Source organism: Rhamphochromis longiceps, linkage group LG8 (genome assembly GCF_057381845.1).
Source record: "Rhamphochromis longiceps isolate RC_006_pf linkage group LG8, R_longiceps_female_GT1.1, whole genome shotgun sequence".
NCBI lineage: Eukaryota > Metazoa > Chordata > Actinopteri > Cichliformes > Cichlidae > Rhamphochromis > Rhamphochromis longiceps.
In genome coordinates this window covers 6,700,714-6,721,728 of record NC_140564.1, presented here as the reverse complement: position 1 = coordinate 6,721,728, position 21,015 = coordinate 6,700,714, and the positions used below count along the sequence as shown (strand labels likewise).

General features: G+C 42.3%; 1 protein-coding gene across 2 annotated transcripts in view; it reads right to left on the bottom strand.

The window, feature by feature from the left end:
* Nucleotides 1-1,161: 1,161 nt before the first annotated feature.
* The window catches only part of LOC146663008 (formin-2-like), a 74,858-nt gene continuing 55,004 nt past the window's right edge, over nucleotides 1,162-21,015 (bottom strand). The window contains exons 14-19 of one of the 2 annotated variants that reach the window (XM_085415587.1): nucleotides 15,349-15,469; nucleotides 14,976-15,068; nucleotides 11,711-11,762; nucleotides 4,080-4,229; nucleotides 3,887-3,968; nucleotides 1,162-3,445 (exon numbers count right to left, since the gene is read on the bottom strand). In XM_085415587.1, coding sequence (XP_085271713.1) covers nucleotides 3,419-3,445; nucleotides 3,887-3,968; nucleotides 4,080-4,229; nucleotides 11,711-11,762; nucleotides 14,976-15,068; nucleotides 15,349-15,469 — 525 coding nt within the window. In that variant the 3' untranslated portion in view covers nucleotides 1,162-3,418. Of the gene's footprint in view, nucleotides 3,446-3,886; nucleotides 3,969-4,079; nucleotides 4,230-11,710; nucleotides 11,763-14,975; nucleotides 15,069-15,348; nucleotides 15,470-21,015 lie in introns of those variants that run through there. The other variant, XR_014912985.1, reaches the window with a different exon arrangement.

Below are 21,015 nucleotides of genomic sequence, written 5' to 3'. Positions count from 1 at the left end.
TGGCAAGTTACAGTCAGAATCTACACATTAAAGCCCAGTATAGCCATGAGTATCTTCTAATGCAATTATCAGTGCCAGTCTTCAGCACAGGCAAGCTGGTTGGCTCTGTGTAATCTCTGGAAATGGTTTACACTCTCACTCACAGTTACAAGAAAACCAAACCTACAGTAAACAGCAATCATAGTGATATCATCTGATAGTTACAAAGAGTTCTGTCCCAGTAAATACATAAGAGAAGAAATGAAATATCCAGATGCATATGGGTGTTTTACAAAGACCGATCATGAGTTTTTCTTTGCAGGCTTACATTTTCCTGAAATGTTTTTTGTGAACCAAACATAATGCCATACAGTGTTTGCAGATCAGTATTCTCTCTTTCTTTTTCCTAAACCACAAAAAAAGAATGTTCACAAAAATAAAATTGAAGTTGTCAGATGAGAGAACTCTGAATGCTGGACTGTTAAAGGTCTTGATTTTGATATTATTTTTGACTCCAGTGTTTAATACTTTCAATAGCAGAGTCCATGACTTGAGTCAATACATTTAAAATACCAAAATTGGAGTTCATTAGAATGGGATGCAGAAGTTGGACTGATAAGGGTCACAAGTCATTGTCAAAAGGTCCTTAGTCAATGAGACTCCTGTAGACACAGGATTTTGTCTTATTCAGGTAACCTGGGGGGTTAACCCTATGTGTTCTGTGTTACAAAGGTGGTTGATTTCTTACTGGGGTACCTCACTATGGTAACCTAACCTTATCCAGAGCAGGTTAGGTTCCAGATTGGATAGCAACAAGTATGAAACTACTATTGACCAATCAAGTGTCCAAAAGACAGCAGCACCATTCATAGAGCATGTACCTGTGGAACTCTGTGCACAGAGAACAGAAGGGTTTAAAATTTTAAACTAGTGTCTAAAAATAATATCTAAAATAGTGTCTGTTATTGGGCTGGGTTTTTTTGTATTTATTCTTTAATCGCTCTCAGACCATTAATCGTGACTGGGACTAGAGCCGAAAGAATAAAAACTAAAACTGCCCCATGCCAATTTGGAAATAAATGTTATTGGAATACTTGACTATAACCCATCAGATTCTCCTGTGTCTTAATGATAAAGTTGTGATATTGATAAGTGTAACTCACACAACTGGATTGTTGCCAGTTTTCTTCCTGCCTTCAAACAGGCTAAACTTTATAAATAAAGTAACTCTTTTCAAGGCTTTCTGATCGAAACGTTTAAAGCACGCACACACATTCACACAGTGCTTTTAATACTAAATTGCCACCTACAAAGTTTCCAATTTCCTCACCACCATCCTGGCTCCCCTCCTGTGGAACACCCCCCTTTCATATTGAAAACTACTGACTTCATCCACTAGATTCAAAAACTTACACTGGATCATAGTGTTCTTTGGTGTGGTCTCATTTTCATCACTTACATACCTATAACCCAGGCAGTGGAGACTGTCTGAAGAAGACTACAGCAAGACAGCTCGTTACAAAACAGAACCAGCTTCACTGAAGGCCTGTTTGGATGAACTCTCCTTTCCAGTACCCTAGCATAGACCTTACCAGGAAGACTAAGGAGTGTGATCCCCCTGCAGTTGGAGCACACCTTCTGGTACCCCTTCTTAAAGATGGGAAGCACCTCTTCAGTTTGCCAATCCACAAGCACCGACCCAGCTCTCCATCTGATGTTGCAGAGGCATATCAACCAAGACAGCCCTACAACATCCAGAGCCTTTAATAACTCAGGGCACACCTTATGCTGCGTTATCTAACTTACCACACGGTGGTGATCAGTCCAGCTCAGTTCTGCTTTTCACCCGGGTGTCCAGAACATACGGCACATGATCAACCCTAGTTATCTCTTGAGAGATAACTACCACTAGGGTTTAAATACCTGGGACTCGGGAGTAAGGGTACTCCCATCGCTGCACGCCATTTGGGTCCCTGTAAAAGCATTTCATGAGCTCATTGCCAGCAATGAGTCAGATTCATTTCCGGTGGGTGTTAAACTCCACAGGGACTGCCCCTGTAGCCAGTTGGTGGAAGGCTTCCACTTTGGTGGCCTAAGAATTTTATTTCTGCTTTTTGCAGACATTGTTGTTCTTTTGGTTTCATCAGGTAGTGGCCTCGTTCGTACTGGAGTGTTTCACAGCTGTGTGATGCGATGGGAACTAGAATCGGCATCTCCAAAATCTGAGGCGATGGTTGTCAGTGAGAAAAGGGTGAACTTGTCACTGACCCTCTGCGGGTGAGTGACAAGTTGCTGCTCCAAGTGGAGGAGTTTAGGTAGTGAGGAGAGCAGACTGGTGCTGCAGCTGCAGTGATGCAGATGCTGTACTAGTCCATCGTGGTGAAAAGAGAGCTGAGCATAAACATGATGCTATGATTTAGCAATCAGTCTACTTCCCTATCCTTACCTATGGTCACAGATACGAGCGACAGAAATGAGCTTTCTCTGAAGGGTGGCTGGCCTCTCTCTTAGAGATAAGAGGGTAAGGACATGAAGAGGGGCTCAGAGTAGAGCTGCTGCTACTCCACATTGAAATGAGCCGGTTGAGTGGGTTCGGACATCTGATGAGCATGTCTCCTAGAGCTCTACTAAGTAAGGTTTTCCAGTCAGGATGTCCTCAGGCAGACCTAGGAGTTTACATCTCTCTGCTGGCCTAGGATTGCCTCAGTGTTATCCCGGATAAGATGGAGGAAGTGGCTGGCAAGAGGAACGTCTAGGCGTCTCCATTCAGGCTGCTGCCTCCGCGACCCAGCCCCAGAGAAGCAGAATGGATGGATATTTGAACAAAAAATTGTTCTATTGGTTCACAGTCATTATGGATTACTGCTTGGAGTATAAAAACAAGAACCCAATTTTTTAACTGAAAATTAGATAAAGTCTGCAACAACAGTACTTTCCATAGTAAATCCAATACCATCATGTCACTAGTGCTTAATTTCCATCACATCTTACTGGCCTCATTTGCTCTTAATAAAGGTCAGTGTCGTTAGGAATAATTGCTTATTGTTTTTAATTATTTTTCAAATACTTATTTAGGAAACTTGATGGTGTTAATGATTATGAGTGTATTACATTATCAGTTAAACCTGGGCTCCATAGACAAGGGATGCTGATGATTACTGTAAATATTTTGCACCTGATGGCCCTGAAGGAGCATCTTTTCATGATTCTGTTGAATCCAATAGTCATCTAAAGCAACAGGCAGACAGAGCAGGCAAATGTGACCAAACATAAAAATAACGATGAGAAAAAAAGTCCAGAGATCGCTTGTCTGCACATATTGTAGGTCATTCTCATTTATTCTGTCGCTTAATTCTCTTGTCGGTCATCTTCATACTTTTGTGGTTGATTCACTGCTGGTGTCCAAAGTCATGAAAACAAGCGTGCCAAGCCCACTATGTCAAATTTTCATGCCAAGCTTGGCTTTCTGTAGAAAGACAGAGAGAGAGATTAACTGAGTATTATTCATCCATCCAGTTCCATAGGAAACACTTTGCAGGGTTCCTGTGTTACTGCATTGACAAAAAATAAATAAATACAGAAATACAAATAAATAAAAAAATTTATAATATACAACTTTACAGCAAAAAGCTTAATATAAGCCAAAATCATTTGGGTCTTAAAACTAAATTTGAAAAGGAGTCCCTCAGACAGACTTATGCAGATTCAATGATGTGGAGTAAAGATAGGAAGAGCTGCCAGTTTTTCCCAGTGGATACTCCCAGCACAAAGACAAAAATCCTTATGAGATGTATTTAGTGTATTAATGAAGAAAAAAAATGTTATACATTTTAAAACTTTAGTTTGTTAGCTAAAGAGAACAAACTTTTGATTAAAGAGAATAAAGAAGAGCTTAACGTCAACGTACAATTCCCGATGATTGTTTAGGTTTGACACTGTAGGATGCCTTCTCTTTGGCCTGTCGGAAACTCTCTTCTGCTGCTTTTAACCTGCAAAACATACAATGTTAATGCAGTTACACAGTGCATATTCAACAGCTAAGTTTAATGACACGATGCAAGACAGAAAGCTGAAGAGAATGGATAAAGAAACAACTGTACCTCTCTTTGAGAATGGTTTTGTTCTCCTTCTTCCACTGGTCCTTGAAGTCAGAGGAGAACTCATGCCAAATGGAGAAGAACATGTTAGGTGAAACCTCTTTCTCTCCTGCTTTGGCCTTCACTGAGAAAAACACTGTAAGTTCCAGGAACCTGAAAATACACCAGTTGTCACCTTAATATATATCTGACACAAAATTTGTTCTGTGTGAGTGGTTTCAGGACTGTTTTACTAATAAACTTTGTTCATGTTTCTATGAGTTTATCAGAATTGCTTTATAATGTAGCTAGTAATTCCATTTTTGTTATCAATGCCAGTAATAAGAAAGAAGAACAATAACAAAAGCAATCCAGTGCGGAGATGCATTAATTGAAATGTAACAGCATTTTATGTTCAAAATGTAATGGATATTAATCTGATGTTTAAATTTTTCACAGAGTTGAAACCACTAACGTCAGTGACTATGAGAGAGGCTGAAAAAAAGAAATGCAGTGTTCATGCTCTGATACTTTTTTCTTTATATACTATACTGACGTCTACTATACGTCATCATGCTAAGCATTGAAAAGCATTCATTACAAGTGAGATATTTCAGTTGACGGTTATAGCCTGTAACTCATGAAAATAAAGAATACAGCATTTCAAATATAAAAAAAGAAATGTCCAACTTCTTGCTACTGGTAGCATGAGGCACCCGTAGCAAGAATACCTGGACCCTACAGACGCTGCACAGGTAGTTTAATTCATCCACGATGGCATATTATTAAGTGCCATTCCGGAAGATTTGCCATGCATTACTTACTCAAAATTTAACTCTACTGGTTTATTATCATAGTCTCCTGCATTTTTGAGTTTCTGCCAGAGTGAAGTGTCTTCATGGTGGCCAAAAGACTTTTCCCGTTTTTGACAGTTATCACTAACTCTCCTGCACTCTGATTACAATGCTTCCTGGAGGAAGCATCACTGTTGGTGCAGGCGACACAGCGGTACGCTGGTGAGGCTGAAGGCCTGTCTGGTGCACCTTTCTATGGCATCTTAAAAACAAAAAGTAAGGCGCTATCTCCATCAGTGTCTCCATTCTCCAGCTCTGAACTGAGCTTATTTGAGCTGGGTCACTCTCACCTTGTGTTATGTGCTGAGATCTGTTGACCACATAAATGTAATAAGGACTTTTTAAATGACTTTTCTAAATTATTGGTTGAAGTCATGCCTAAATATAATCAAGTCTTTAATATTGGTGATTTTAATGTACATATTTGCTGTCCTGACAAACCAATGGTTAAAGGACTTTTTAAGCCTAATTGGCCCTTAATTTTATACAGTTGGTGTCTGGACTAACACATGGTTTGTCTGTTTCAGACTTAACCATCTGTGATAAAGTGTTTTCAGATCATAAGCCTGTCTTATTTGACATTGCCTTGCCCTGTTAAACCTGTTAAACCTCACACCCCTGCGTGGCACTGTCATATTATTGAACTGCGCATTTCTCTGCTTATTTCAATCTGAAATCTGGGATTCCCGAGTCTGTGTCTTCAGATACAGAGACGCTCTGCTCCTAGTTTCATTCACCCTGCCAAATTGTATTAGATACTGTGGCTCCATTAAAAACCAGGCACCCTGAAACCAAATCTGAGCCCTGGATAATTGACACAACTTGCGCTGTCAGATGTGAATCCCGAAAAGCTGAAAGACAGCTGAAAAAGGGCACACTGCAGGTGTTGTTCAAATATTAAAGAATTGTTGGCTTAGTTTGGTTCAGAAAATGTTACTGGTTGGGCTACCTGTACTCAGGAGCTGTTCCTAAACCTTTTAAGCATGCAACAGTGAAACCACTGATCAAAAAACCTGGCCTGGACAGTTGGATACTGAATTATTTAACTTTAGGCCTATTAGTAATATTTCCTTTTCTTTCAGAAATTCTGTTTACAGTCAATTGAAGGTGTTTTTTAATTAAAACAATGTATTTTTTAATCTGGTCTCTAGCACAGAATCTGCACTGCTGAGGGTATTTAATGACATACTCCTGGCTATAGATTCAGGAAACTATATGATGCTAGTTCTCCTAGACCAGGGGTCGGCAACCTTTCTGATGGCGAGTGCCATTTAAAATTTCCTCAGAAGTCAGTGTGCCATATGATTGCATTAGCAATAAATTTAATAACGCTCTATATGAACAGTTACACAATATATAGAACAACTTTCTAGAATTATATTTGTTTGCAGATGTTGGCAGCTATCAGCGTTATCAGCTATTTTGTTATGTTATGGATAAAAAGACACTTTTTCTCCATAACAAGAACTCATAACAGCAAATGAACTGTACAACGGAAAATACAAATGCTATTTATGGTCTCCTCACAACAATAATAAGAAAAATAAACTGGGCCAATATGGCATGTTTGTTAATACAGAGACACACATGTTAATGTGATCTTTGGTCTCCCACTCAGAGACACAGGTCTCCGAGTGTCCAGCATTCAGAGGCTACCTGAGGACACTCATGTGAGAGGAAATCTGCTCACACAGATATGTAGAGCCAAATACTGTCAATAAGGCCTCTGCAATGTTCTGAAGACAGTTAAACTTGTCAGGTAGTGATGTCCAGCAGGTGAACATGCAGCTCCATGAACACTCAGAGCTGTGGATTCCAGCTGCTTCGATGTTGCATTAACTGGCATTAACTCAGCCAGTTAATGTGAGACAAATCTAGCTGCTCATTAAAGATTTCTGGTTTGATCAGAAAATAAAACATTGGTCCATACACCTGAAAGTCCCAAAGACGCCTTGTGTCTCGAGTCTACGGATGTATCCGTGTATTTCCGTGATGCTGATGCTGAGCTGAGTGGACAGCTTCTGAAGCTTTTGAAGTGTCGGAATGTGGAAAGCTAACAACGTCCCTCTCACCAGTAGGCTAAGTTATTTTTAGCCAATTACAAGTTGAATCTGGTAGTTGGGGTTGTTAGCTAAGATACTGTCATTAAGAAGAGGAACAACCAATGTGTGTAATGTGAGCTGATTTGCAATGTGCACCGCTGGCGCGGCCATTTATTTTTTGATGCACCTTCTCAGATTATTTCACTGCGTGTCGTGCCCAGGGCTGGACTGGGACACAAAAAACCAGCCCGGGCATTTTCACTAAAGACCGGCCCACCAGGTATTAAAGCCATAAAGCCTTTGAATGAAAACAAATGCTGTTGTGACAGTGTTGTTGGTATATGTATGATTTCTATACATTTTATGTCAGATAAAAACTTTGGTTGTAAGCTTCAGATAATTATTTAATAACAGCCAGACATTTTAAATGAGAATAAGAAAGTATTTCTTTGTGCCCCTCTTTCCCTGCCCCACCTGGCCCCCCTGGCAGAACTTTGCTAGACCCGCCCCTGCACAGTTACCAGCCGTCAGCTACATAGAAAAGGATCCTGGTGTTATTTGTCTCTCAGAAACAGTTCATAACTTCCCTCCAACTTATTCATGTCACCTAAAAGGTAAACCTGTTTCTAGTGATGTGACGTTCTGTATCGAGGCTGCGAAGCTTGTGTTGAGAAATTGAGGGGGCGTTTCCGCGATGCGCGTATCGAGGCTTGCTTCATTTATGGGAGGAGCTGAAAATGATGACGCTTTGCACTGGGGTGAACCAATTGGATGAAAAGCTTCAGTGCTTCATGAAGCTTCATCTGCCCATCACTACCTGTTTCTCCATCACCTGTTCAGCTCTGATAATTCAGTAACCAAACCGACATCATGACCAGCAGCTTTACAGCTGTGGCTCCAGCAAACATCAGCTGATACTAGAAACTAATATTAAATAAATTCTAACAACAGCTGATCAAGCTTAAACATGCTGCTGTTGTTTAGCGCGACATCTGGCGCAAAGTGGGCGATAAACAAACAAGAGAGAAAAGCCGATCAGCTGACCTTTGATCAGTTTCATGATTAAAGTAGCAACAGGAGAGGGAGAGAATGAGAGGAGAAGAGGCCGCTGTGCAGCAGAATAACTCCACCTCTGTGTCTTTTTCCATCCTAGCTGAAGTCCGGGACAAACTGCGTCCCTTCTCAGCTCAACACGAAATGCGTAATAATTTCTCTGAATGCGGGACGATTCTGTCTTTTTACAGGACGGTAGGCAACTCTACTAACTAACCTTATGAATAAAATAACGTTCACTATCAGTAACACCGTAGCACCCACCCAGCTGTATAGAAACTGCTAGCAATAACATATAACATGCTAGCTAGTACGCAGTACGAGTTATTGTAACTGACTGTAAAAAGTCAGCACAACAAAAATAAACTCCACCTAAACTTGGTTTATATCTGACCCAGATAGACTGCAGGTCAGAACTTCTTACCTGAAGTTCAGTTCACCTGACAGTCAGACCGACGGCTGCCTCGGGTCTCTGCTCCTCCTGCCTCCCCTCTCCCTGATCCACCTGCCAGCCAGCATCTGGCCAATCCACCACCTTTCGTTGTTTAAACCGTTACAAAAAAAAGAAAGAAAATTATCGGGCCACCAAGCAAATGCCCGGTATGCCCGATGGCTAGTCCAGCTATGGTCGTGCCATCAGTTAACCCTGCCTAGGGTTGCCGACCCCTGTCCTAGACTTATTTTAATATCTCATTTAGAGCACTGTGAGGGCATTTGTGGCACTGCTCTGGAATGGTTCAGATCCTACACGTATCAGAAAACTTTATAGGTTGGGCTACATGATTTCAGATCTTCCTCTGCTCCTTTTCCTTCCATGGAGCTTGATACTTGCGCCTCTAGTATCTTATTTGTATCTGCTGCCCCTTGGTTTTATTTTTAGAAAGCACAAAATTGTTTTCCATGGTTATGGAGATGTTATACAGGTTTACGTACCCCTAACACAAAACCATGCCTACTCAATGAAAACTTTAGTTTTAGCCTTGAGGGGTTAAAAGTGTGGATGGCTCTAAACTTCCTAAATTTTAATAAAAATAAGACAGAAGTTGTTGTGTCAGGTCCAGAAAAGCCCGTCAGCGTCTCTTCTTCCTCAGAAGACTTAGAGACTTCCATCTGCCACTGAAGGCGCTCAAGAACTTTTACTCCTGCACCATCGAGAGCGTCCTGACGGCAAACATCTGCACCTGGTTTAGGAACAGCACCAAGCAGGACAGACGAGATCTGCAAAGGGTGGTGCGCTCAGCAGAACGCATCATTCAATCAGAGCTCTCTGACCTGCTGTCCATCTACACCAAGCGGTGCAAGTCCAAAGCTAGGAAGATTATGATGGACCTCTCCCATCCCAACAATGGACTCTTCTCACTGTTGAGGTCTGGGAAGCGCTTCCGCTCCCTTAAAGCCAAAACAGAGAGAATGAGGAGGAGCTTCTTCCCCCAGGCTAGTCGGGCCCTGAACCAGGTGTAGGACTGGACTCTCCCACACACGTCACTATAAGACTGGACTCTCACACACATCACCACACGCACCACCACACATTTCCTATGATTTATAATCCTTATAATCTCTTTCTGCTATTTGCACATTTTTTACTGTAAATTTCTAAGTTAATTTGTAAATTTTGTAGTAAACTGTAAATTGTAAATACTGTAAAACCTTTTTCTGTCATTTAATGGTCGGGCATTGTACAGCTACAAGCATTTCACCCCCATGTCATACTGTGTATGGTTGTGTGTGTGTGACAAATAAAATTTGAATTTGAATTTGGTGTCACTGGTGGGTCTTTTCCTGTAGACACAGGCTGCTAGCACAGTATGTAAAGCTTACTGTTACAAACTTGGGTTTTAGGATGGACAGTGATTTTAGATTGAGCAGTCAGATCAGTGCAGGGTTAGCTTCTTTTAGCTGAGACAGCTGGCTAAAACAAAACAAAACAAAAAACATGCTGTTAAAAGATCTCTTTGAAACACTCCCCTTCCCAATCACTGAGATCAGCTGACCAACTGCTCTTAGATGTGTGAAGGACATAGTGGTGGTTCAGAGACAATGCTGTTGCTGTAGTGGCTCCCAAATTGGGGAATTCATTGCTGTTTCACATTAGACAGGCCTCTCTAAGACCCACCTCTTCTGCTTGTCATTGGACGCAGTGTGAGATTTGTTGATTTTATTTATTTATTAAATTAAATTATTTTTTTGACTGTTTTTATTCATTTTAATTAGATCTTGCATTTGTCACTGCTCTTATTTTGTGTTGTAATTTTAATTCTAGTCATTATTTTATATGTACTTATTTTATTTATTTCAATTTTATTTTTTATTGCTATGTTCCACACAATGGTCACTGGTTGCTGTTTTTAAAGTGCTTTATAAATAAAGTTGACTTGGCTTGGCAGGTCAACCGCTGGCACCAGGTGATGTTAGCACATGAGAGCGGTTGCCCCCCTGAGCACACATGACAGATGTGAAAGGGTTTGAAGAGACCATGGAGAACATTATGCTTCCTGTGACATCATTCAGCTGACCGGTTTGGTGGTGGGTCAGTGATAGTCTGGGGAGGCATATTTATGGACAGACGCACAGACCTCTACAGGCCAGGCAGTGGCTTGCACCTGTCTTGGAGCTTTCTTCTCATTAGGAACACGCCCCAACATTGTGAGGCATGCATACAAGCACGTGAGGGGGCATACATCTTGCTGCATCATTTTTTCACTTTTATTTTCAGGATGTCTTTGAATTCCACGTGGAGGCCACATGAAGTTTGTAGGGATCTACTCTGCAGAAAGTTGGCAGAGCTATGAGTCTATGTGTCTCAGCATCTGCTGATCCTGCTCTGTGATTTTACATGGCCTGTCACTTTGTTGCTGAATTGTTATTCCCAGTCCCTTTACTATGTTACAATACCACTAACATCTGCTACTGAAATATTTAATAGTGAGGATATTTCATGAGTGGACCTGTTGACAGGTGGCATTTTATCACTGTACCATTATGGATTTCACAGTTCCTGAGAGCAAGCCATTCTTGATTTTATGTACCTGTGGCCATGGAAGCTGATTGGGACACCTGAATTAAATGATTTCGATGAATGAGTGAATACTTTTGGCAATACAGTGTATATAGTGTTTATGCTATTTGAATAATAAACTTCTGGCACTCAAAATGAAATATTAAAATAATTACTGATGAATCATAATCAAAATTTAAAAAGGCCTGAAATATATGACACTTCATGTCTAATGAATAAAGATTATGAAAGGAACTGTAGGGTAGGGTAAGGAGGAGAAGGCAAAGGGAAAGGGATGGCCTACAAATTCTATCCAAGTTTTCAATTTGTAGGCTTTCTCAGGTGATTTGACATATTTTACTCCTAACCAATAGCTTTTCCTATATGTAAACAGTGAGTACAAAGTGCCAAATGCAGTAATTAAAAAAGGATTCAAACCAGGTTATCTTTGTTTACAAACCTATAACTTGTGTCATTAATGCCTCTTTAGGATAGAAATGCACACTTTATATGTGAAATGTAGTCTAAAAAACATTGCTGACTTGCGTCTGTTACACAGCGGTGGGGATAACTGGTTGGTACAAACCAGTCAAAATGTAATGGTATTGGAGTTCTGTGCAATGTTTTAATGTTTTTCTGAAATTAGATGATATATGTTAAAGAGACAGTACTGTCACAAATATAACAAATAAAGAAGGTCGCTCTTACAGTTTATGAGTGCTGCTGAGTTGAGAATCCAGCATCTCCAGTTCACTTTTAGCTAAGAAAGGAGGAACAATACATGAAGTCAATATGTGTGTAAATCATGAGACAGTGATTGGATTTGCTATCATGAATGTCCATTTATTACAGTAGAAAATTATATGCTCTGTCCTCAAGTGTACTCATACTATAGACACTTTCAATTTCAATTCAATTCAGTTTTATTTATATAGCACCAAATCACAACAACGGTTGCCTAAAGGTGCTTTATATTTTAAGTTAAAGACTCTACTTGGTGAAGTGGGATGGATAAACTCCCTTTTAACAGGAAGACACCTCCAGCTGAACCAGGCTCAGGTAGGGGCAGCCATCTGCCTCAACCAGTTGGGGTGATGGGAGCAAGACAGGATAAAAGACACACTGCGTAACAGAGCCAAAGATTGATAACAACAACTAATGATTAAGTGCAGAGTGGTGTGTAACCACACAGTGAATGAAAAACTAGTCAGTGCATTGTGGGATGCCCCCATCAGCCTAAGCCTAAGGGTCACCTTAGGCTTAGGCTGATGCTTTAATCTTAAAGGGTCGTTTAAAATTAAAGCATTAATTGATGGTAGGACTTCTTTCTCCAAAAACACAAGAAATCATACTTATAGCACAAGAAAATTACTGAAAACACATTAGAAAGGGTGATTTGAGGCATCTTATCCCACTCACTAGATACACTCACCATGCAGTTTGTTAGGTACATCTGTTCAGTTGCTCATTCGTGCAAACAAATCAGTGAATCACATGGTATATAGACACAATCAAGATTACCTTTTTAAGTTAAAAAGTTAAAAAACAGGAAATTAAGGCAACAAATCACATGAACTCACCAAAGTTGGACAATAGTTGATTGGAAAAATGCTGCCTGGTCTGATAAGTCAATTTTCATTTCAATTTTATTCATGTACAATAACAATCAGTTCCATCTATCCATCTTCTTCTGCTTATCTGGGGCCACTTTGCAGAAGCAGCATCCTAAGCAAAGAAGCCCAGACCTCCCTCTCCCCAGTCACCTCCTCTAAATTGTCCGGGGGAACACCAAGGCCTTCTCATGCCTGCCGAGAGATATAATCCCTTCAGCGTGTCCTGGGTCTGCCCCAGGGCCTCCTCCTGGTGGTACACGTCTGGAAAACCTTACCCAAGAGGTGCCCAGGAGGCATCCTTGTCAAATGCCCGAACCACCCTACCACCCGCCTAATTACATTTGGCCCGCGAAGCCATACAAAATTACCATTAGAGCTGGCCTGCCAGTATTATACAGTGCATGTACTGCTAATACTACAATTCCCAGAATGCTCTGTTGGTGTTTTGGCACGTCAGTCATGACAGGACCCATTAGCACCCTCTCCTCTGTTAACCATAGTCATAGCAACCATGCAAATACTGCCATGCTACCTATCCCAAAATGGCAAAAAGAAAGGCAGAAAACAGGAGCTTTCTGGACAGGTGGGAGAATATGATGAAAATTTGATAAATGATAAAATGATAAAATTTAATTCAGAAGGCTGCAAATACAAATTTAATTAAGAAATTAATTCCACTGATGTGTTATTTAATTGGAATTTTGATTTTGCATGTGTGCAATATTAAATTATATATACGTTTATATAAGTTATATATATTGTTTAGTATTAAGCTTTGCTTGTTCCATATTCAGTTTTTCAGCAAAACTTGTTTGAGTCCATAAGAAAAGATTCCTTGTTATATTTGGAGGAAGAGTTTTTTTTCAATGAATATTAATGTTAGCCTGCGACTTTGATCCAGTTTTGAATTTTGGCCCACTGTGTATTTAAGTTTGACACCCCTGCTTTAAAGGAAGCCCATTTCTGCCGCTTGTATCCATGATTTCATTCTTTTGGTCACTACCCACAGCTCGTGACCGTAGGTGAGGGTAGGGGCATAAATCGACTGGTGAATCAATAGCTTCACTTTTACACTCAGCTCTCTCTTCACCATGATGGACCAGTACAGTGTCCACATCACTGCAGCACCAAATCCACCAATCCGTCTAAGAAATTTAAGCTCCTCCACTTGGGACAGGAACTTGTCCCTCACCCAGAGTGGGCGCTCCACCCTTTTCCAGCTGAGGACCATGACCTCAGATTTGGAGGGGTTGATTCTCATTCCAACTGCTTCACACTCAGCTACGAACGGTTCCAGTGCGAGCTGGAGGCCATCACCCAATGAAGCCAACAGAACCACATCATCTGCAAAAAGCAGAGAAGACATTCTGAGTGAAAGCCTTCCTCCACTTGGCTACACCTAGAAATTCTGTCCATGAAAATTACAAACAGAATCAGTGACAAAGGGCAGCCCTGCTGGAGTCCATCACCCACTGGAAACGAGTCAGAATTATTTCCAGCTATGCAGAGCAAGCTTCTGCAATGGTTGTATAATGATTGAACGCCTTGTAGCAATGGGCCAGACAACCCATACCTCCCACAGGAACCACCTCCCACAGCACACGGTCGAATGCCTTCTCCAAAGTACACAAAAAAACAAACTCCCATGCACCGTCAAGTATTCTCGAGAGGATAAAGAGCTGATCCAGTGTTGCATAACCAAGACGAAAACTACATTGTACCTCTTGTATCCGAGGTTCCACCAACAGACAGACTCTTCTTCCTGGCATAGACTTTCCCAGGGAGGCTGAGGAGTGTGATGCCCCACTCCCTCTGGTCCATCTTCTTAAAGATGGGCACCACCACAAGGGAGGTTACCACAACAACAGGCACCAACCACCTTTGGCTTTGGCAATGGAGATGCTGAACATGGTCCATTTGGACCATGTTCTGAGGGAGACTGTCCCCAGTCTCCCTCCCACGGACTCCTAGAAGGCTGGGTACTCTAAACCGTTGTTTAGCGCATAAGCGCAGATGACAGTCAGGACCCCTTCCCCGACCCTCGCACAGGGAACAAACCCTCTCGTCCACCGGAAGAAACCCCAAAGTACAGGCAGCAAGCCGAGGGGATACTTGCTTTACGTGTGCTTATGCTTTATGTTGTACTGTAAAGACACTACAATACCATACTTTCAGACTGTACTACCATCCAATATAGCACCTGCTTGACAGGAACACAATATTTACACCACGGATGTGCAACCTGCAAATCTACAGCAACTGCATGGTGATATCATGTCAATAAGTGTATGTATGCATGTATGCATCTATGTATGTATGTGTGTATGTATGTATGTATGTATGGGGGTTACATAATTTACCTTGTTTGAGGAAATCATCCATCTTTTCTTTGAAAGGTTCCAAGTTCTCCTCATCTGAAATCTTACACACTTTTTCTACTTCTGATATGCATGCTGAGAAAATGAAAACAGTCAACCATTGAATGAACCATTTCAGCTTTATCAATATATTTCATGCACGCATGGAAGTATGAATCATGTTAAACCACTATAATGCCCCCAAATGGTTTTAGTTTGATTTTTAAATGGACTCAAAAACTTGCAAATCATCATTTTCACCTTTGAATGATGAGAGGTAGTCAGGTAATGGGTATTGGTCAGTTTCCAGGAAATGAATGCTTATACAGTAAATGTATGTCCTTTAATCTGATTGAAATGCAGCTACATGTGTTACCTCTCAGATCCTTCCTGAGTCGTGCCAGATCTTTCTGAAAATCTTCAAATTTCAGCTGCGAAGCCTGAAACAGGTCATGAGGCTCAGGGAGAGGATACACACATGTCTCCCTGCCAGCATCCTGGAAATGGACAAACCAATTAGGGCACAATACAATTGTTCAAATGAATCATAGATATCCTACTGTTGGAATAACCATCCCCAGCATGCTAGATGTTAGCAATGCAATGATAGATAGATAGATAGATAGATAGATAGATAGATAGATAGATAGATAGAGAGAGAGAGAGAGAGAGAGAGAGAGAGAGAGAAATTCCCCTGCGGGCAATCTATCCTTCAAGCTTGCCAGGACGCCAGGTCAAGGGGGAGATATCATCACCCCCACCTGAGATTGGGTACCAAGCCCCAAGTGCAATAGAAGAAGGATCATTGAGTGCAAGAGGAACTGACCTGAGAGATAGGATCATGGTAAAGCTTGAAACCTGGATCCTCCGTAGCTGGCTACCAAGACTGCCACCATTCCCGGGACTAGCAAGCTGATCTACACCACGGCAGCAGTGATCAGTGAGATGCTTGGCTACAAACTGAACAGCCACAAAGAGTAGTACCCTCCATAGAGAAGGAGACTAGAGGCCAAGATTAAGGTAGCATGCAGGGAGGCTAGCCAACTATCAGAGCTGCAAAAAGGTGCAACAAAGAAGGTGCCTAAGAAGTACAGCAAGCTGTCCATACCTGAGGTCTTGGAAACTGCCAAGCAAAGACTCACAGCCTTGGCCAGCCGCTTCAAGAGGAACACCAGAGAGATCAAAGGCAGGAGAATAAACCAGCTGTTCTCCACAGAACCAGCTATCAGTGGCAGGGGAACAATATGAGAACAGCACCACCAAGGCTGGAGACAGAACAATACTGGAAGAGCATATGGGAGAAGGACGCAACCCATAAGGGCAATGCTCAGTGGCTAGTGGATCTAAGAGCAGACCACAGCAACCTCCCTGAACAGGGTCCGGTAACAATCACATTGGCAGACATCCAAGAAAGGGTCTGCAGTATGAAGAGTTGGACATTACCAGGCCCCGACATGATTCACGCCTACTGGCTGAAGAAGCTGACTGCACTCCATGAGCGTCTGGCAGCACAAATGAACCAGCTGCTAGTTGACGAGAGACACCCGGAATGGCTAACCCAAGGTCGGACAATCCCGATCCTCAAGTACCCCCAGAAGGGGCCGGTCCCATCCAACTACCAGCCAATAACCAGCCTCAACACCAAGTGGAAGCTTCTGTCAGGCATCATAGCGGCTAAGATGAACAGGCACATGGCTCAATACATGAGTGGGGCACAGAAAGGGATGGGCAAGAATACCAGAGGCGCACAACACCAGCTACTGGTAGACCAAGCAGTCAGCCGAGACTGCAGGACCAGACTGACCAACCTGTGCACTACCTGGATTGATTACAAGAAGGCCTATGACTCAATGCCCCACACATGGATCCTGGAACGCCTAGACCTATACAAGATCAACAGGACCCTAAGAGCCTTCATCAGGAACTCAATGGGGATGTGGGGGACAACACTAGAGGCCAACTTCAAGCCCATAGCACAAGTCACCATCAAGTGAGGGATCTGCCAAGGAGATGCTCTGTCCCCACTGCAGTTCTGCATAGGCCCGAACCCCTCAGTGAGATCATTGACAAGGCTGGCTACGGATATCGATGACAGAATGGAGCAGTTGTAAGCCCCTCCTGTACATGGATAACATCAAACTGTATGCCAAGAGTGAATGAGACATTGATTCCTTGATCCACACCACCAAGATATACAGCAATGACATCAGAATGTCGTTCGGACAAGAAAAGTGTGGTCGGATGATAAAAAAAGAGAGGGAAGGTGGTCAGAACTGAGGGGATCAAACTCCCCGACGGCAACACTGCAGACATAGAGGACAGCTAAAAGTACCTGGCGATCCCACAGGCAAATAGGAACCATGAAGAGGCTGCTAGGACAGCTGCAACCACCACCTGCAGAGGGTCAGGCAAGTCCTGAGGAGTCAGCTGAATGGTAAGAACAAGATCCGGGCCATCAACACCTACACCCTGCCCGTGATCAGGTACCCTGCTGGGGTAATAAGCTGGTCAAAGGAGGAGATAGAAGCCACTGACATCAAGACGAGGAAGCTCCTGACTATGCATGGAGGGTTTCACCCCAAGTCCAGCACCCTGAGGCTGTACACTAAGCGGAAGGAAGGAGGCTGAGGATTGGTGAGTGTCAGCACCACGGTCCAGGATGAGACAAGGAACATCCAAGAATACATCAGGAAGATGGCCCCAACTGACCGAGTGCTCAGTGAATACCTCAAGCAGCAGAAACCCAAGAAAGAGGAGGAGGGGAGGGACCATCAATGAAGGACAGCCCTCTGGACAGTATTTACTACCGGCAGAAAGAGGAAGTGGCTGACATCCAGAAATCCTACCAGTGGCTGGACAAAGCTGGACTGAAAGACAGCACAGAGGCACTAATCATGACAGCACAGAAACAAGCTCTGAGCACATAGAGGCTGGGGTCTATCACACCAGGCAAGACCCCAGGTGCAGACTGTGTAAAGATGCCCCTGAGACAATTCAGAACATAACTGCAGGGTGTAAGATGCTAGCTAGCAGGGCATACATGGAACACCATAACCAAGTGGCCAGGAAAGTATACAGAAACGTGTGCCGAATATGGCCTGGAAGTCCTGAGGTCAAAATGACCGAGCTAAGATTCTTTGGGACTTCCAGATACAGACGGACAAAATTGTAGGTGGCTAACCAACCGGACATAATGGTGGTAGACAAACAGAAGAAGTCGGCCGTAGTGATAGATGTAGCGGTTCCCAATGACAGCAACATCAGGAAGAAGGAACATGAGAAGCCTGAGAAATACCAAGGGCTCAGAGAAGAGCAAGAGAAAATATGGAGGGTGAAGGCAACAGTGGTCCCAGTGGTAATTGGAGCACTAGGTGCGGTGACTCCCAAGCTAGGCAAGTTGCTCCAGCAGATCCCAGGGACAACATTGGAGATCTCTCTCCAGAAAAGCGCAGTCCTGGGAACAGCTAAGATACTGCGCAGGAACCTCAAGCTCCCAGGCATCTGGTGGAGGACCGAGCTTGAAGGATAGACCACCCGCAGGGGCGAGAGGGAAATTATTTTTTCTTATATGGTCAATTAAGTATGATTCTGAGATCATAGCTCCTAAAATTTTTGCATTAAACAATTACATGTATCAGAGAGTGAAATGACTTTGCTTTTCTGCAACAAATGACACACCAGAAATGTAAATCACTGTCATCACTAGGGATGGGTACTGATATCCGGTGCCATTATGGCGGTAGTAACTAGAAAAGCAGCGCGCATCTCAGTGCTTTATTTCGGTGCTTTTTTTTCCCCCTGAGATGTCATACACTTTGGATTGTAGCCAATCATTTTACCTTTCCAAGGATAGTAGACGGGCCCAGGTACGTATGTTCTTTTAGAGCAGAGCTACAGATTAAAAATGCCCAAGGCGAAGCGGTCAAAGGTTTGGCTGTACTTCACAGCAAAAGATGCAAACTCAGCAGCCTGCAACAAGTGCTTTTAAGGTGATAATGTGCAAAGGAGGTAATACCTCGAATCTGATGAAACACCTGGCAACGCATAGCGTTTTTTTAAAAGCCGAAAAATGCACCTTATTTGATAGCTTGCTGAAAAACCTCACACCCAGCACATCTACTGCGGGTGTGATGCCTGTTATCGGACCCGGAGTTAGCAACATCCCCCAATACCCGAAGGGGAGAGTCCTGGCCCCTAGCCCTGCCAGTGTAGCAGAAATGATGATAGATGATGATGGCAGCAGCAGCATAACTACACCATCGTAGTTACATGCGGCTGTCTTCTTGTTTGATGGCAGATACTCCCTTCACCTTGACCAAAAAGGCTAAAATGACCAAATAAAGAGTGGACGAAATTCATAGGGCAGTGACAAAATTTATAGTCAGAGATCTCCATCCAAAAAGAGACTGCTAAAAATAAAAACATAAGAGGTTTTTGGACAAAGTTTGTACTCTCCATTCTTTAAGCACCAGTTTTAGCACCGTTTAAGCACCGGCAGCATTTCAAAAGTACCGGTTTGGCACCGGTATCGGATTAAACCTAAACGATACCCATCCCTACTCATCACAGGCACAAATGTCATAGTAATTTGGGGCTTTTTAAAACTATTTCAATAGAACTGTATATACTGAAGCATACTGTGGTACTGAAGGTTTTCAAATGACTCAATGAATTTATCAAAGCTCTAAGAAGCAGAACTGTAGATTTAAGTTAGTTAGGTCCCTTGGAGGTTTGTTTAAACAACTGCAGAGTCCAAGATTATCAAACAGTCATATGTAAGTTATATGAATGTCACTATCCGGTCGTTAAGTCTGACGTTACTAGCCGTGTCTGGGCCTAAACTCTGCTGCAGGTCCATATATCAAACGATCACTATGGCAGTAGTAAGAGTTGAAAAACTGTCTAAAGTCTTTCATCTTTAATAAAATGATCAGCGTTCTGCTCTACCAGGTGTAACAATTGAGTTTAACATCCAGGCATCCATGAAAACTGAATTTATGACATTTAACGGAGTTAGAAGTTAGCAGGAAGTTAGTTCGCTAGCTTCTATCTAAATACAATATAGCATGTCCTGACTGCGGGGTTTTGGAAACAAATTCAAACGTACAGCTCTGTTATCACTTGCAACATAAATGAAGACAGAAAACTAAACAGCAGTGACGTTTGTAGGGTTACTGAAGTTTGGCTAGCTGGTATATAAAGATGTGCTACGTGACCGCTAGCGACACAGCTATGTTAGCATAATATAAACAAGCTAACTTTTTTCCACTCGATAAAAGTTAACGTGAGTGTTCTCGGTGGTCAGGAACAAATGTAATCGCATGGCAGGATGCTGTAAAAGGACCAAACTTCAGCCAGGAGAACAACTGAGATAATCCATCCACAATACGAGGTTAGTCATTCATATACAGCTGCATGGGCTGGGCTGTAGTTACGTCCTAAGGTTTTAAAAACTGAACTTAAATAAATGATTAGCGGTAATAAAAGCCGAGGGAGGTCAACAGTGATCACTGACTGTTTTAGGAGCTTTTTCGAGATTAAGTAGAAGAAAATACAAAACATTAAACATGTTAACAACACAAAAGCCATATTAAACGCAGACTACTTTAGGCCCGGAAGTAGGATTCGTCACGTCATCAACTTAACGACCGGATTTTGCCAAGGACTGGAATAAGACTCAAACTATCACCCTCAGGAAATTAGTTTGGATGTTCAGAAAATGTTTGTCAGCTACCAACTACCAAACTGCTGTAACACCAGCATCTGCAGTATGTGAATCTTATATTGCATCTGTGTGAGCTAACCACGCCTTATGTTCTAGGCGTGGGTCCTTATCCTTTTCTGAATTAGAGCTTTTGTAACTTGTAATTGGGCACTCCTTTTGTTGTTATCTGTTATAGTTCAGATAACTATGAGTTGTACTCATGCTTCTGACAGTGCCAAGTTGGCTTTTTCACTGGAGTTATTATGCAATTGTGTGCTGAGATGGGCGCAGGCTGTTTTAAAGACCTATACTAAGCTCTCTTATAATGAATTCATTATC